This window comes from Phalacrocorax carbo, chromosome 10 (assembly GCF_963921805.1).
Source record: "Phalacrocorax carbo chromosome 10, bPhaCar2.1, whole genome shotgun sequence".
Classification (NCBI taxonomy): domain Eukaryota; kingdom Metazoa; phylum Chordata; class Aves; order Suliformes; family Phalacrocoracidae; genus Phalacrocorax; species Phalacrocorax carbo.
The window spans coordinates 20,994,265-21,010,049 of NC_087522.1; the positions used below are offsets into that span (position 1 = coordinate 20,994,265).

At 39.3% G+C, this 15,785-nt stretch overlaps 1 protein-coding gene across 6 annotated transcripts in view; it reads left to right on the forward strand.

Moving 5' to 3' along the window:
• SIPA1L1 (signal induced proliferation associated 1 like 1) overlaps positions 1 to 15,785 on the forward strand; it is a 233,176-nt gene that overhangs the window by 145,107 nt on the left and 72,284 nt on the right. For all 6 annotated transcript variants that reach the window (XM_064462380.1, XM_064462375.1, XM_064462376.1 and 3 more), the window contains one exon: positions 8,769 to 10,589. In XM_064462380.1, the coding sequence (XP_064318450.1) occupies positions 9,092 to 10,589 (1,498 nt within the window). In that variant the 5' untranslated portion in view covers positions 8,769 to 9,091. The remainder of the gene's footprint in view (positions 1 to 8,768; positions 10,590 to 15,785) is intronic.

Here is a 15,785-nt window from a genome sequence, read left to right on the forward strand (position 1 = left end):
AAAGGATATTACTGAGTTTTCAGATTTTTTCCCAAAAAGATTTGTAGTGGAAGGCTGTTGAGGGTTCAGCTGAGTGCAGTTAAATTTGAATGTTCCAGTTGTTCACAATCATAAAAAAATAGAAAATGTTGTCCAAGTTTTTGCTTACAATTCTGTATCTTCCTTTAAGGTTTTTAATTTACTTCCTTTCTTGGTGTTGCACACTTGACTGCATGTGGCAGTCTCTTGAAGCAGAGGCCGCTGTACTTCTTGCAAGGATTATTTGAGGATTCCAGCCTTTCCTATCTGCTTTGGACACATGAACTGTTAAAAAGATTTCTCTTACTCTGTAGCCCTTGTATGACTTTATAGTCTGGACTATGATTTTCAGTATCTTTATTTTTATGCTGTCTTTACTTGACAAAAGTTTGAACAATCTGAATACCCCATACATTTCTGCTGTGGTGCCTATCCCAGGTTATTAGGTTCTGTAACTCAAAATTTCCTGTAGAAACATACAATGGGAATTTGGTGGCATTAGGTTTAAATTTGTTTGCTTTTCTTCATACAGCAGTAGTGAATGCAGATTAATTAAGTGCATACATCATTAGTAGTTTTGCGAGCAGTTGTTTAAATGACCTCACGATTAGTTACATTTGCTTATGTTGCGTACTTTTGTCTATAGTGTACTCAAACTTGGCTTTGAGAGAGAGCATTAACATCTTGAGTGTAAATATATGTAGATAGATGTATACAAAAATATACGTGGTATATATGCTTACACAGAAAAACAAAACACCTTTTTTTAGGGGAAAATAGTTTACCTTTGCATATGCTATCACAAAAGAATACCATTTAGATAGACCAATGGACATTTTCTATAGGTTATATAAGGGAAACCACCTTTTTTAGCTGCCTACTTTCAAAATATTGTATTTCAATAGTAGTTTGACCTTGTTTTTCACTTTACATAGTGCTTGATTTTACCTGTAAAACTTCCAGATGCTTTCTGTTGGGTTGTTTTAATATGCAGGAACTTGTAATAATCTGTTTTGTGCTTTCTGGCCAGTAGATAAAGGAGCAAATTCATTGAACAGCTATTAATTATTTGGAAGCTTAGAAAAATGGTCATTTCCTTGATGAGATGCTCAGCTGTCTTTTGAGTGGCTTTTGTTGAGGGTGGAAAGTGAGGTCTGAAATTCAGATCGACGGGGTCTGTTCTCTTCTGTTGGGGGCCGCTGCATGGCAGAAGGGTCCCTGGGTTGAGAAGGAAGGTTTGTAGAGGGCAGTAGCTGGGGGTGCCAGCAGCTGGGCTTCGAGTGAAAAGATAGTATGTGACTGGCTGCTGAGGAGGCCAGGGGCACAGGTGAAGGAGTGATAGCAATGCAGGAATTGGGAACAGCTCACGTGGGGATCTAGTAATAATATCCCTGCTCCTAATTCTCCTCTCCAGCACTGCAGCAGTGCCTTTGAAGCAGGAGCAATAGTGGCAGGAGCATGTTCAGAAATGTGTGTGAATATGAAACACTCTTTACATGGTTAATACGGGGGTTGCTGGGAATAAAGCCTATTAATTTTAGGTAAAATTTGACTACCACTTCTGAAAAGCTGCTTTTGTTTCTCCCTTAAACACACGACTCTGTGATCAATCAACCTATGGAGGAACGGTGCTCTGTGGAGGTTTGGGAACTGGATGACTTTCATGAAGACAGCAGAAATGGCTTCTAGCAATTCTTCTGCAAAATCATGAGTTTAGGGAGAAGCAACTGCAGTGATAGCGCAGCGGAGTAAGATGGTATTGGGAAAATATTTTAAAATCTATCAAAATTATGGGGTTGTATTTTTTAATAATCCTATTGTCCTATTAGTGACACAGTCTGACACCCGTCGTAAAAAAAATTAGCTTTGAGTTGCACTCTAAACTCCTTAGAAGCAACTGGAAGTTTAGAGGTAGTAGGTTAAACACCCTCTTACCCCCCCCTTCCAAACTGAGGTCTCTCACTCAACTCTGTTTGTTGGATGTCATGAGCCACGTGGCGCTGACCGCCGGCACTAGCGTGCCGCGTGTGGCCGGCAGGAATGTAGCCGGTGGTGCAGCACAGAGACCACAGGCTGAGCTCTATCTTCATATCGGTACAAAAGTTATGCCAGAAACAAACTTGTGGCTGGGCTGGAGGAGACAGGTGGTGTCCGAGCCTTTCTGCTATGGAAGTATGAGCAAGGATGCAAACCTCCGGGAAGTGCATCCGTGGTGCTTACTGTAATATACAGCAGTTGTGTGGAACTGTACCCACACCAGCAAGCATCAGCCCATTTTCTTTGGGGTTTGTTTCTTGGTCTGGGTTTTTTTGTGCTTGGTTTTGGTTTGTGACTATTCATAGGTCAGCGTCTCACGGTATCAGACGTTAATCATTGATTAACTTGGGTGCGTTGCAGATAAGTAACTCTTACAAGAGTCCACACACCAGAGATCAGTGTGTTTGTTTCTGGAACCATTACCCAGGGCTGCAATGTATCAACAGCTAGAAACTGAAAAAGAAACATGAAGAGAAACATTTCTTTAAAAACAGAAAGCAGGGGTATAAGTGGAACTCTTTTGTAGTTGCTAAAAATTTACTTTCTTGAGAGATGGTATCTGGGAGCTAGAGTATTTTGCTCTCATGTTTTGGCACTGGTTTAGTGTCACTGCCTAGAGAGGAAGTGCTGCTGTCAAAAATAAACTATTGCTGTTAGCAGTCTTATTCCAGGAATAGAATACAGTATAGCGTACAGTAAGACTTGTCAGCATCTCTTTTTCAGATCCTGTGAGTTAGCTTCCGGGAAAGGAATTCTGCATTTGAGTGACACTGGTATCAAAATGGAACATGGGTGTTGAAGTGGGAATGACCACGTGCAGGGCCTTTTCTCTGTCTCAGTTAAAAGGAGTGTTAAAGGGTTTGCTTCAGCAACAATTACTTGCACACTTAAGTATTGTGATATTCTTGTCTTGATTAATGGTTGTAAAATTGATGTGAAAACAGAGGATGCAATTCTGGCTTGAGGTACTGTAGCGTTTATATGGAGAATAATGAGTGGGAGATCATAATGGAGCAAAATGTGCTGAAATGCACAGGCAGGGGATTGCTGTACCCTGTGATCCTATATCTGTCTCAGTTTGATAGCTTTTATTATGCTTCATTTACCATCCTGTTACGTCACAAACATTTTGCCACTGATTGCAAATGAGTATGATTATTGAGTGTGACTTCATGGTCTTCTGCACAGGAAGGCCAGCTGCTTTGGCGTGCCCTGAGCCAACCGATGGTTTACGAGCATGGTTAGCAGGACTCAAGACCTGAGGGAGCAAATTCTGCTGAGTGCTACAGCGCACGAGCTCAACCTTGGCACCCTTCTTTAAAGACTGCACACCCTCCAGTTGTTTCACCATGCGGCAGAGCAAGCTTGTGTTTGCCTGTAGAAAGGCATACTACAAAAGTGCAGAAACCGATGGTAGTAATTCACAGGAATTACCATTACATCTTAAAATCAGTGTAACCTTGCCTAAGTTCATACATTTTAGCGTGAGCTACTTCAGCAGAGAATGAAGTTGACAATAAAGCACTGTTAAATCCCAGCAGATCAGTACAGGTGATCATTGTGTATACGGCAACAGATGGCACTCAGTTTCCTTAGAGCAAAGTTTTTCTTCTGAGGGTTAGGGAACAAGGAAATTTTCAGAGAAAAGGGCAGATATGCAGACTTGATGGCATGTATATCAGTGGCAAATTTGGTAGATAACATGAAGTGGGGAGGTGGCGGGGAGAAGGAGGAAAAGTTAGGGGACTCTGTCTTTCATCCTATGAAGAACTGACAATTGTCACAAAATCAGTTAACATAAAACCAGCGGTTCCTCTAAGTGTAACAAAAATAAACCTGATAGCTGGTAAAATAACAAACTATTCTTCAAATAGCTTTTCAGTTGATAAAAACTTCCTCTGAAAGATGAACCTATTAATTCTCCTTCAGTTATAATGACAAAAGTAATCCTGGGAAGAAAAGGATAAAGGTAATAATAGGTAACAACATAAAGCTAAGTATTTCTAAAGATTAAATTGAATTTTTCTCCTCTGAGGAATTAATTTTATTAAATTAGGCATTATTTTGTACGTATAACAACTTAATTGGCTGATAAATTAATAGTCCCTCTCCCCCCGGGATTTGATCTGTGTTATAAATCAGGTAAGAATTTGTGACCAAATAGATAAGCTTTCATATATAAAATATTTTTTGTTGTTCTCATTTATTTTTCTGATTCAGAGGAGCTGCTAGTTTTCAGGTTTTATGGCAATGCTAGTTCTTTTCCCAGTAAAAGTTAACAAGGTTACTTCCAGTGACATGTATGTTGCACTGCATTTCCTAAGTTGGCTTAATTTCAGTGAACTCTGTGCAATAGAGATTATTTCATTTACGTTTTTTAAAATTACTTGCTGTAAAATGTTATTCTGAGCTCCTTGTCCCACAGTTTTCAGTATTTTAAAATATCCCTGGTAATATGTTCATTTACCATCCTCTACTTTATTTTGTTTCGGGTGGGGCAGGGGAGTGTTCCTCTGGAACATTATGAATTATAAATAATTTGCTCCCAAATCTATCTCTGTCAATATCAGAGTATTAGGATCATTAGCATCCATGATCCTATAGTCTGAGATCTCAGCATGTTTCCAGCAGATAACAGTCATTATTAAATCTCTTCAAGTAAGACTCGGTTGTGGGTAAAGTCACTCCTTTGTAAGGAAGGGGAGCAGGATCCCACATAAACTAAATCTAGGAAGAACTATAATAGAAGGTCTCTGAATTGATGCATCAGGCACAATGTCTTCTTTTCTGTTCATCTGCACAAGTAGGTGTTGAATTATCTTATTTGGCTACCTGAACCCAAGATATAAGCTGATTGGTGTGTTGTAGTTGAGGGTTTTTCTATGATCCTAAGCTGATTTGAGTGAGACATTTCTTCTTAATCAACTGCTTCTATTTGCTTCTTTGTAATCTAAAGGCTTCTGGATGCAATCTTGGCTGGTAGGTCTTCATTTTCCTGGTGGCTGACTTCAGTCCTGAGGAATTAAGATATCAAGATCTCTTGACTTACCTGCCTTTTAAGACTACTGTAGGACTGCAAAACTATCTTGGGATTCATCTACAAGGAGCTTTTAAGTCTGATCAGAATGGTCCTTTGTTCTACAGCTGGAACCCCAGTTTTGGAGGAGGGAGCAAAGTGATGAAAGAGGTATAGATAGAAAGGGAAAGAATGAGAAGAGGTTTCTTTGTAGCTCATTTTGAGTTGAGAATAGGCACAAAGTCCTCTGGTGCTGGTAAAAGCAATTAATGAACTTTGTCCTAAGGATTTGAGACCCGTTTTGAACAGATCCTTGGACTGCTTACTGCATGCAATCTGATAAGGAGATCATTGGTTTTCGACGCTTGTTCTCTTAACTGCTTTTTAATTAATGAAATCAGTACTAAATATTCATGTACGCTCTTTTGTAGTTTTTGCATATGGTTTTCATTTACAGCTTTTTATATGTAGCCGTTCATCTGAGTATTTTGTTGGCCCCCTCAATACGTTCAGATGAACTGGAGAAGCATAGGTTTTCTTGGTTATGCTAGTTGGTCCTCACCATATTGTGTTCAAATAGATCTTTGTAGCTCTACCTTGAATTAAATTCTTTTCTATATTGAAATAGTAACAAAATAGGAATTGTTACTCCTCACAGTTACTGCTCTTGTCTTTAGAAGTAGGTACCATACTGCCTTATCTTGCAGTTGTAACTAATTATAATAGATTACATATTTTGTGTTAGCAGTTCTGTTACTTAAATATTTATGTTCTGCAGTTTTTCCAGTTCCTAAAGTAATCTGGTTATTGGTGACTGATGGTCATTTAAATCAAGTGTGGTTCACCCTGTCTTTGATGTTATGTTTCGCAAGTAATGAATATGAGAAAATGTTGAAGTACAGATTGCCATTATTGCTCCTATTCCATTAAATCTGATGACCAGTGTACCCAGGACCTATGCTTTAGGAGTTGTTAATGCTATCAAATGTAATGTTTTCACATTATTTTGATTGAAGCTAATTGAACCTTTTGGATCAGGCTCTTAGGTCTCAGATTAGACACTGGGAAAGGAAGGTCTACGGAAATGACCACGCTTAGGTAGTTACAGTTTCTAAAAAATTTAAGTGATTTAATTCATATATAGATAAACAAAGGCAAGGGTGGATTTCAGTTCTTCAGAGTATGATATTAACTATTACTGTAATCATTTATTGCCTGTATTCTATCTGCTACAGCAGATGAAGTGGGACAGTTGCAAAAACCTGCAGAGTACGCAACAGCTGGTCCCCAGAGTGAGACATCCTTAATGCTGAGTCAGGAACAGAGAAAGTATGTCTTTTGAAAACTGTACTGTGTGGTCATGTAACTAATGACTGTATCGTACATACAACACGTCAGGAATAAGTTCCACAGGTCACTTACATTTTTTCATATATAATTTTGAATATATAATTTTGATATATATATATCTCCTTAATTATTTAGGACTGTTGTCCTTGAAATTTTTAAAGGGGGAGGGAAACCTAGGGGTTGGGGGGAACTGTTAGTATTTGGATGCCTATATGGTTAACACTAAGCTTGGGAAATTTTAGAGCTGCTGCGTGAACCTTCTGCCCTTAAGTTAATGAGAAACTTGCACGAGTAGGTTATCTGTTTCTGTAGGGACCAGCACTTGATGGGGAGGCGATGAATACTTTGCTTTCAGAGATACTGATAGTGGAAGGAGAGTGGTGAGGGACAGAAATCTTGGATTTCATTGCAGGCTATGAAGAGGAGCATGTGGTAGCGAACACTTGTACTCCTGCCTGTTTTGTGTTCCACCCTCAGCTTGACTCTTCCTTCACTATCCCTTTTAGCCTGTCTTCCTCCTGCCCTAAATCCTTATCAGTTTTCATTCTGTTTTCCTTCCATTCTGCCTATAAAAGCAAGCCTGTATAGCCCTTCAGAAAGGGATACGCAGTGTTCCCATTTCATAGAGCTTATTGCATAAACAATATTTGGTATGGCACTGTTGAACAGCACAGACAGAACATTAGGTTATGTGGTGGCGCACAGTGTTTGCATTTTTCCTTCCTTGATCTGGTTTTTGTATGAAGTTGTTTCACCAGCTTGATCAGTTCTTAGACTGGAGAGTGTTTGAAATTTGTGAAAAGCTGCAGCTGGAAATTCAGTAGTTTTGCAACACCTGCATGGCTAGACTGCCTTTCTAAAGATAATCTAATTATATGGGTAGAAAAAAAACCCTATTGTTTCAGCAGTATCATTGTAGCAGAATTACACAGAAAGTAGCTGCACTTACGTGAGTGGCTGTGCAAATACAATAATACCCTTGATCAATTGCACCATTCTTGTTATGTGTGATGCAGTCAGCTTGCATTTTAAGTATTCTGTATGTGTTCAGCTTTATATAAATAGCAGCTATTTCAAAGAGGTGCTGTCTATGGCAAGTGAAGTTAAAGCATGCCGCCTTTGGAACCAGAAAGTGTCCTGGCCTGGTATTTAATTAGTGTGGAGCAAAGTACTCCATAGTTTTGAGAAGAGACTGCAGAAAGCACTAGTTTTCCTGGAAGCGTCAGAAAGCCTTGATTCCTAGACAATACGGTATTGTCAGCACGGTGCTGGTTCAGCAGCATCTCTCTGCACACGTTTGCCAAATATTTAAAGGCCACATTTTGTGTAATTGGTTCAGCCTTTGAAAATTATTAACTTCTTTGTGTTAAAGGATGTACACAGCAATGCAAGATTTTATCTTGACAGTCTCATGCTTTTGTCTTCTACCAGGAAGAATGTATTTGTGGATTATTTTTTTTTAAAGCTTCCCAAAGGGTAGCATACTAAATGCTTTGTAATCATTTCAGTACTGATGAGGTATGGGAAAGCATTTAATTTCCATGTCTTTGTAAAGCTGGATTATACAGGAGCTGTGGCAGACAATATTTTGTTAACCAGGGAAATAAATGGAACTTTTCATATCAAGTTTATTTAAAAGTTAAGTGCTTCTGTTCAGCTTTAGCCTTTTTATGTGTTGTGAAATCTGGGCAGAGGTAATACGTACTTTCTGGACTATCCACCTAATCTGCAAATAAGGCTGTGCAAAACACAGAATAAATTATTTTGACAGCCATTCTCTCTGTTAAGTTTTGTAATCTTTTTGCTGGTTGGCTTCCTTTCCTTTTGTTTTTTTTTGTTGGCATATCATAGTTATTTACATTAATGAAAAAGTTGAATAGGCATTGTTAATACCTAATTGCAACCAAGGATGTATGACTTGTGGATGGTAAAATACTTAAAGTATTTAAAACAAAATTTGGTGTGTGATCTGGCTCCTTTATAGTTTCTACAGGAAATGTATGCTGTATGTGTCCTTCAGCGGAGGAAATTAGCTCCCTACTTGTGCTTTGTAAAACTGTCCAGTAACGCAACGAAAAGTATTACTAATCAGTTCATAAGGAAAAAATTGTATTTAGGTGTGGAATCCAAGTGTAAAAGTGTTTTTTCAGAAGGCAAACCAACAATGTCTAGAGAACTCTTCACCAGCATAGAACACAACTCTGCATTTCTGAGATGATCAACAAGATTTGAAAGCATGTTTGTTAGAAATAGTAATTCTGTGTAATAATTACTTTGATAGTTGCAGTTACAAAAAAGTGATATATTAAATGATTAATGCTTTTATCTCCCTTTTTCTCTGTTCTAGGCTTAAAAGAAGCATAAGCAATTGGATTACAGCTCTGACACATTGGAGCACAAGTGATGTTAAAACAATTTGAATGTATTGGAGCATGGCTACTTCTTAAAATGCAAAAGTTAAAGGAAATTATTGCCTATCAAAACCTACTGAATATCTGAATTTTCTAGACATCCTGCATTTAACTGTGTCCTTAAATGTCCATGATTAAGATCTCATGCAACCATTGTATATTTTGGAGACTATTCTCCGAAAGAGAACTGTGCATTTAAAAAGCAGAAATGACTGTGTTTTCTCTTGGAACTTACTAAGGTTGAACATACTGAAAGATCATGACCAGCTTGAAGCGGTCCCAGACCGAAAGGGCTGTTGCCACAGGGGTATCAGTCGGAACAGATGGCACCTCAAAAGTCCACTCGGATGACTTTTATATGAGGCGCTTCAGGTCACAGAATGGCAGCTTAGGATCTGCAGTCATGGCGCCAGTTGGACCTCCTCGCAATGAAAGTTCTCATCACGTTACCTCTACCCCTGGAGTCCCTAAAATGGGGGTCAGGGCGAGGATTGCTGATTGGCCCCCAAGGAAGGAGAACATCAAGGAAACAACCAGATCTAGTCAAGATATTGAAACATCAAGTTGCCTTGACAGCATGTCTTCTAAAAGCAGTCCTGGGAGTCAGGGAAGCTCTGTTAACCTGAATGCTAGTGATTCGGTCATGTTAAAGAGCATCCAGAGCACACTTAAAAACAAGACCAGACAATCTGAGAATCTAGACTCCAGGTTTCTTACACCTGATGGCTATCCCAGTTCCCCAAGGAAAGCTCTTCGCAGGATAAGACAGCGCAGCAATAGTGACATTACCATAAGTGAGCTTGATGTGGATAGTTTTGATGAATGTATTTCACCCACTTTTAAATCTGGACCATCTCTGCACAGGGAGTATGGCAGCACATCTTCCATAGATAAGCAGGGAACTTCAGGGGAAAGTTTTTTTGACTTACTGAAGGGCTATAAAGATGAAAAGTCTGATCAGAGAAGCCCAGCCACAACTAAGCTCAGTGAACTCCTGATCGCCAGTGGAAGCAAGGGTTCAGGATTCTCTCTAGATGTGATAGATGGACCTATTACTCAAAGGGAAAACCTGAGGCTCTTTAAGGAAAGGGAGAAGCCACTCAAGAGACGCTCAAAATCAGAGACAGGAGATTCGTCCATTTTTCGTAAGCTGCGCAATGCCAAAGGTGAAGGGGAGCTTGGGAAGTCTTCAGATCTTGAAGACAACAGGTCAGAAGATAGTGTCAAGCCTTGGACTTGTCCAAAGTGTTTTGCTCATTATGATGTACAGAGTATTTTATTTGATTTAAATGAAGCAGCAATCAACAGGCATAATGTTATTAAAAGGAGGAACACAACCACAGGTGCATCTGCTGCTGCTGTAGCATCACTTGTCTCTGGACCCTTGTCCCATTCTGCAAGTTTCAATTCTCCAATGGGCAGCACTGAAGACCTGAATTCAAAAGGAAGTCTCAATATGGACCAGGGGGACGATAAAAGCAATGAACTTGTAATGAGTTGTCCGTATTTTCGTAACGAGATTGGTGGGGAAGGGGAGAGGAAGATCAGCCTTTCCAAATCTAATTCAGGTTCCTTCAGTGGATGTGAAAGTGCCTCATTTGAGTCAACTCTGAGTTCTCATTGTACGAACGCTGGAGTAGCAGTTCTGGAAGTTCCCAAGGAGAATCTGATTTTACATCTAGACAGAGTGAAAAGATACATTGTTGAACACGTAGACCTTGGTGCATATTATTATCGAAAATTCTTCTATCAGAAAGGTAGGTAAAATTTATTTCTCCATGTGTTTTTAATGATTTTTTTTTAACCAACATACATTATTCAGCTGTTGTATAATAATATTTGCAAAAATGTTATCTTTTTTAATCATCAGCGCTTAAACGTGGTATATTTTACTCATCACTACATGCTAGGCCTAATAGTCTTTCACAGTCTTTGAGTAAAAAAAAAGTTGATTTTAGTACTGATATATGTAACAACAGTTAGCCGTGGCTACAAATTGTAAATGTCTTGAAATACAGCTTTGCTATCCGTGGGAGTGGGCAGGGGTTGGCACTTTCAAAAAAAAAAAAAAAATTTAAAAAAAAAAAAAAATGTGAGAACTTTCTTCCTTCCATGTCAAGATTTGAGGTACTGAGGATTTAATGGAACATACAGCTTGGGAAGTTAGTATTTACAATAATCTTTGGACATTTTAATATCTTAATTACCCATTTCAAAATGGGGGGGCTTTTAAAATTTATTTTAAGTCAATAGTATAATCTAAATAGATATAACAATCTATCTTCCTCACTCACTATTTTCATTATAGCCATCATCCTAGAAAGAAAATTCTAATTGTCAGACTCTGCAGAAAGAAACTATCACTGTATATACATAACTAATATATAAACACATACGTGTTGCAATGATAACAATGTATCTGAAAAAACAGAGTACAGTTCTCTTATCACATGGTTCTATTGAAACCAAGGTTTATAATTTCCATTGGAGGTATGCAGGGGGAAAAAAAATCAGATCAAAGCTTTCTGACCTGTAGAAACAAGCAAAACCCAAACAGATATCCCCACCACCAAAATGATGCTGGCAATATGTGCTGGTTTTGGCTGGGATAGAGTTAAATTTCTTCGTAGTAGCTGCCATGCGGCAATGAACTGGGTTTGTGCTGAGAACAGTGCCAATAACACAGGGATGTTGTCGTTCCTGCTGAGCAGTGCTGACACAGAGTCAAGGCCTTTTCTGCCTCTCACCCCAACCCACCAGCAAGGAAGCCGGTGGGGCACAATAAGTTGGGAGGGGACATGGCTGGGACAGCTGGCCCCAGCTGACCCAAGGGATGTCCCACACCATATGGCATCATGCTCCACATATAAAGCTGGGGGAAGAAGGAGGAAGGGGGGACGTTTGGAGTGATGGCATTTGTATTCCCAAGTAACTGTTAGGTGTGATGCTGCCCTGCTTTCCTGGAGACGGCTGAGCACCTGCCTGCCCATGGGAAGCACTGAATGAATTCCTTGTTTTGCTTCACTTGTGCATGCGGCTTTTGCTTTCTTTATCTATTAAACTGTTCTTATCTCAACCTATGAGTTTTCTCACTTTCACTCTTCTGATTCTCTCCCCCATCCCACAGGGATGGGGAGCGAGTGAGCAGCTGTGTGGGGCTGAGTTGCTGGCTGGGGTTAAACCATGACACACCACGAGATGCAGATCTCACTGGCTGTTCTTCCTGATCCTGAAAATGATCAAAAAGGAGTGCAGACCAAAGTCCCTTGAAGTTTGAGTTCTGTCTGCAGGACTGTGTACCTTGCTATGGTATCTCCTGGTGGACAGAATTGGTCTAATGACTGACCTGAAGAGTGCTTGTTCCTTAGCTACCGACAATCAGATTGAGTTTCATCTCTTAGGTGAAAGCAGCTCAAAAGAACTTCTTTCCTGCAGATTAAAGCAACAGGGATGCCTGGTTAAAATAAGTGGATGGCCAGTTAAAAAAGAACTTGTTAACTGTGTGTTGCAGCTAATAATCTGATCTCCCATTTTTCCCTTGCCTCGAAATATGTCCTCCTCTCGCTGCTGTTTCCCTGCATTGTCCCTTGGTTGGGTGGCTCTTGTCATGCTTTCCCTAGTCTCCCCTTGCTGCAGTCTTTCTGGGGCTGAGAGAGCATTTGCTGCATAGTTTTTCAGAGAGCTGATCCACATCCTTCGGAGAGCAAGGAGTGAGGAAAAGTACTGGTTTCCTGAGAACAGTAAGCCAGATGCGTGATATAGGATGAGGTACTTTTGGAGGAGAAAGCCTGAGATTAGGGACCTTTGCCTGTGATTACCTTCCTATCTGTCTCCCTCCAGATCAATTTGATTCTTTATCACTGGTGAGTTTTGCAACCAGCAACTAAAGGTGCAGTTTCATGTTACAGCTGACCTGATTTAACAGCATTTCAGCACTAAGAAGGGAAGACTTTATTCCTCCCCCTTCCTTGTACCAGTGTTCTTTGTTTTCTGAAAATTTGATAAGCCAGTTCAGTTTACTAACCAAGCACAAATCTTGCCATCACAGTAAATTTGCTTTTTATTGCTTGGTTATCTCCCTCCAGTTTTAGTGAGATAAATCAGCTTTCCTTGCAGTCACAGAAGTGCCAAAGCCTCGTGCCAGGTAAGCAATGAGAGGGAAGAGCAGAAGAGAAAGGTGGTGTGAGTGGGATTTCAGCCCCTGGGCAACAGCAATTTATTAGTTTGGTTTATCCTTAAGGGAAACCACACCCCCACGTGACTACAGTGCCAGTCACGATTGTATCTCCATTTCTATATAGGGGTAATTAACATGAGTTAGATAAAATGGACATAACCTCGTCCAAAGTCTATTGATGAGGGGTGACCAGATGTAAAAGTGTCAGTATGTGTATAGAGTAGGTTTGGAGGGGGAGAAGAAGCTGTGATCTTTTCCTTAAGCCCTAAAATTGGATTTTAAATTCGCTGTGCTCATGTTCAGTCCAGCGGGCATGAGCCAGGGGCACTGTTCCTACCAGAGATTTTTGTGTGAGAAGAGGTTCGCTTCTGCAGCCTCATCAGATATGCCCAAATCCCATGGTTCTACAAGTACCGAACACATTTATTTTTTTTTTTAACACCTAGCATATGGTCTTTCCCCAAGCAAACTTCAGACTGATCTGAAAGAGATGGGGTACTGATGAAACTAAAAGCAGCATAAAGGGGAAAAAATCAGGTCAGTTGCAACTGAAAGTTTTTATAACATGAAGCAAGTAATGATGCAGAAACTTCCTTGTTTGCAGAGGAGGTTGGATGTTATGAATGAAATAATGACAAAAAGACAGTTTCAGTGGTATTAGATAGTCAAGTCAGCAGGTCTTGCCTAATTCTATAGTCTTAAAAGTATGAAGCAAAGAATTCTGATTCAGCAACAATAACTTTTAAAGATCTCAAACCAGGGAAATTTCACAGAATTGGACAACTACTGAAGTGATCCTAGAGTTTGTAAAGAATAAAAAGTGATGCCCCAGAGTACTGTAACCCTTCAGTGTGTTTTCATTCCAACTTGAAATAACAAAGCCAGCAGTTTGGGCCTATCTCAACAGAGAACTGCTAGTTAAAAATCATTAATGATGCCAGTCAGCATGATTTAATGAAAAGTAGGTCTTGTCACCAAAAAAAAAAAACCAAAAACAAACCCACAACCATGCTGTTAATCTTTTGTGTCTTAGGAAAAAAAGAAAAAGTAAGTTATTGCACTGATATAGTCCATTTTAATTTCTCCAAGGTAATCTGGTGAGATGCTGATGGTGACTTGTCTGAAATCTTTAATTATATGGAATTAATAGCTCATTCTTTACAGGTATTGTTACTTGGATGACAGATGTATCTCAAATTTTAGCAGTGTATGGGGGAGGTATCAGTGAGCTGGAGTATTACTAATGTGGTCCAAATTAATTAAAATATCTTTAGTTAGTGTAAAATACTATGTGACATTTACGGATGAGTTTTGTATAAGTTCATCAATCAATGCCAATGGATGAGCATTTGTATGTAAAGGAAGTACTAAGGTGAAATCAACATATTATCTGACCCTTTACAGAGCAGTGGTAAAAGTACTGACAAATAATATTCTGGCCTGGTGTCTAAACTTCTAAATGTGAAAATACTGGTGGAGACAGTTTAGTGGAGGTTAAAAAAATGGTACAGATACGGCAAAAAGAACTTTATAATGGTAGTTCCCAAGGCTGGATTCAGCTCCTCTACTTTAAATCTGAGCTGATTCTGCAGATTCCCTTTGTACTCAGCGGGGAGAAATGAACCTTGCAGGATGATACCAGTTGCGGTCTTACTTCCCTCAATTCACTACGGGAGGCTCACATGGAGATGTTTATACTTACAGGAGATGAATGTTACTCTTACATTGCAGAAGATGTATTTGCAAGGTGACTATTTAAAGGTGTTTTCAAAAGGTGTATTTGATAGGGGAACTTGTCTAGACTTTAAGACTTCTAAATACGTTTCTAAGCACTGAGGTACATAGTAATGCTAGTGCTAAAAAAAACGAGAGGGGGGGTAAGCCATCACAAGAACAAATTTGTGAAAGTTGCACAAGTTTGAAATGAGATTAAGCTTTGAACAAAAAGAATAACTACATGTGGGGAAAAACTAAAGGAAGTTCTTCACTGTTAGAATTGTACATGACGGTCATGGTGTTTTATGACGTTTTCCCTTCTTTTATCTTCGATGCCTGAAAAGACAGTTTCTGACCTGAGTTAAGAGAACAGGGTTTCTTCTGGCATCCCTGTTTCTTAATCTGATAGAGTCCCTTCTTCTAAGATGCCTCTTTATTGGAGGTTCCTATAGATGCAATAGGGAGCTGGGCAGGGTAAGGCTGGCTTCAGTTCAGTATCAGCATGCTTTCTCACTTGTGCCATAATGTGCTTGCTTTTAGCTCTTGCTGCTTGGTTGTGTTCAAGGGCAGCTGTGTAATCTGGACCCTCTGGAGTGAAATCAGAATACCGGCTGAAATACACAAATGAGATGATTAATAACAATTAAAATGTTTCAAAGTGTTCTGGTACTGGGCAAAATTTTTTTAAAGATCTGATTATTGAAATAAAAGATTTTCTCTCTAAACATGGTTTTAGAATTAATCAGAAAATGGGTTGTTTGGTGGTGGGTTGTGGTTTGTTGTGGGTTTTTTGCCTTTTCTACACAGTGGCACCTAATATAAGGGCAGGGACACAGAAGGGAATATTTCAAGAAGTTACCTGGCAGTTGTTTTGGGGCTACTTTCTGGACTATTTTTTCTTTGTAGAACATTCTAACATTTTTGTTTGTCCTATGATTGTAATGAATATAAAACCTTGCAACTGATCTTCTAAGAAAATACATGTTAAGACAAAGACAGCTGATGCACTTCAGTTTTGATAAAAATTATATTTTTAACAGAAAGGAGGAACAAGTTGTTT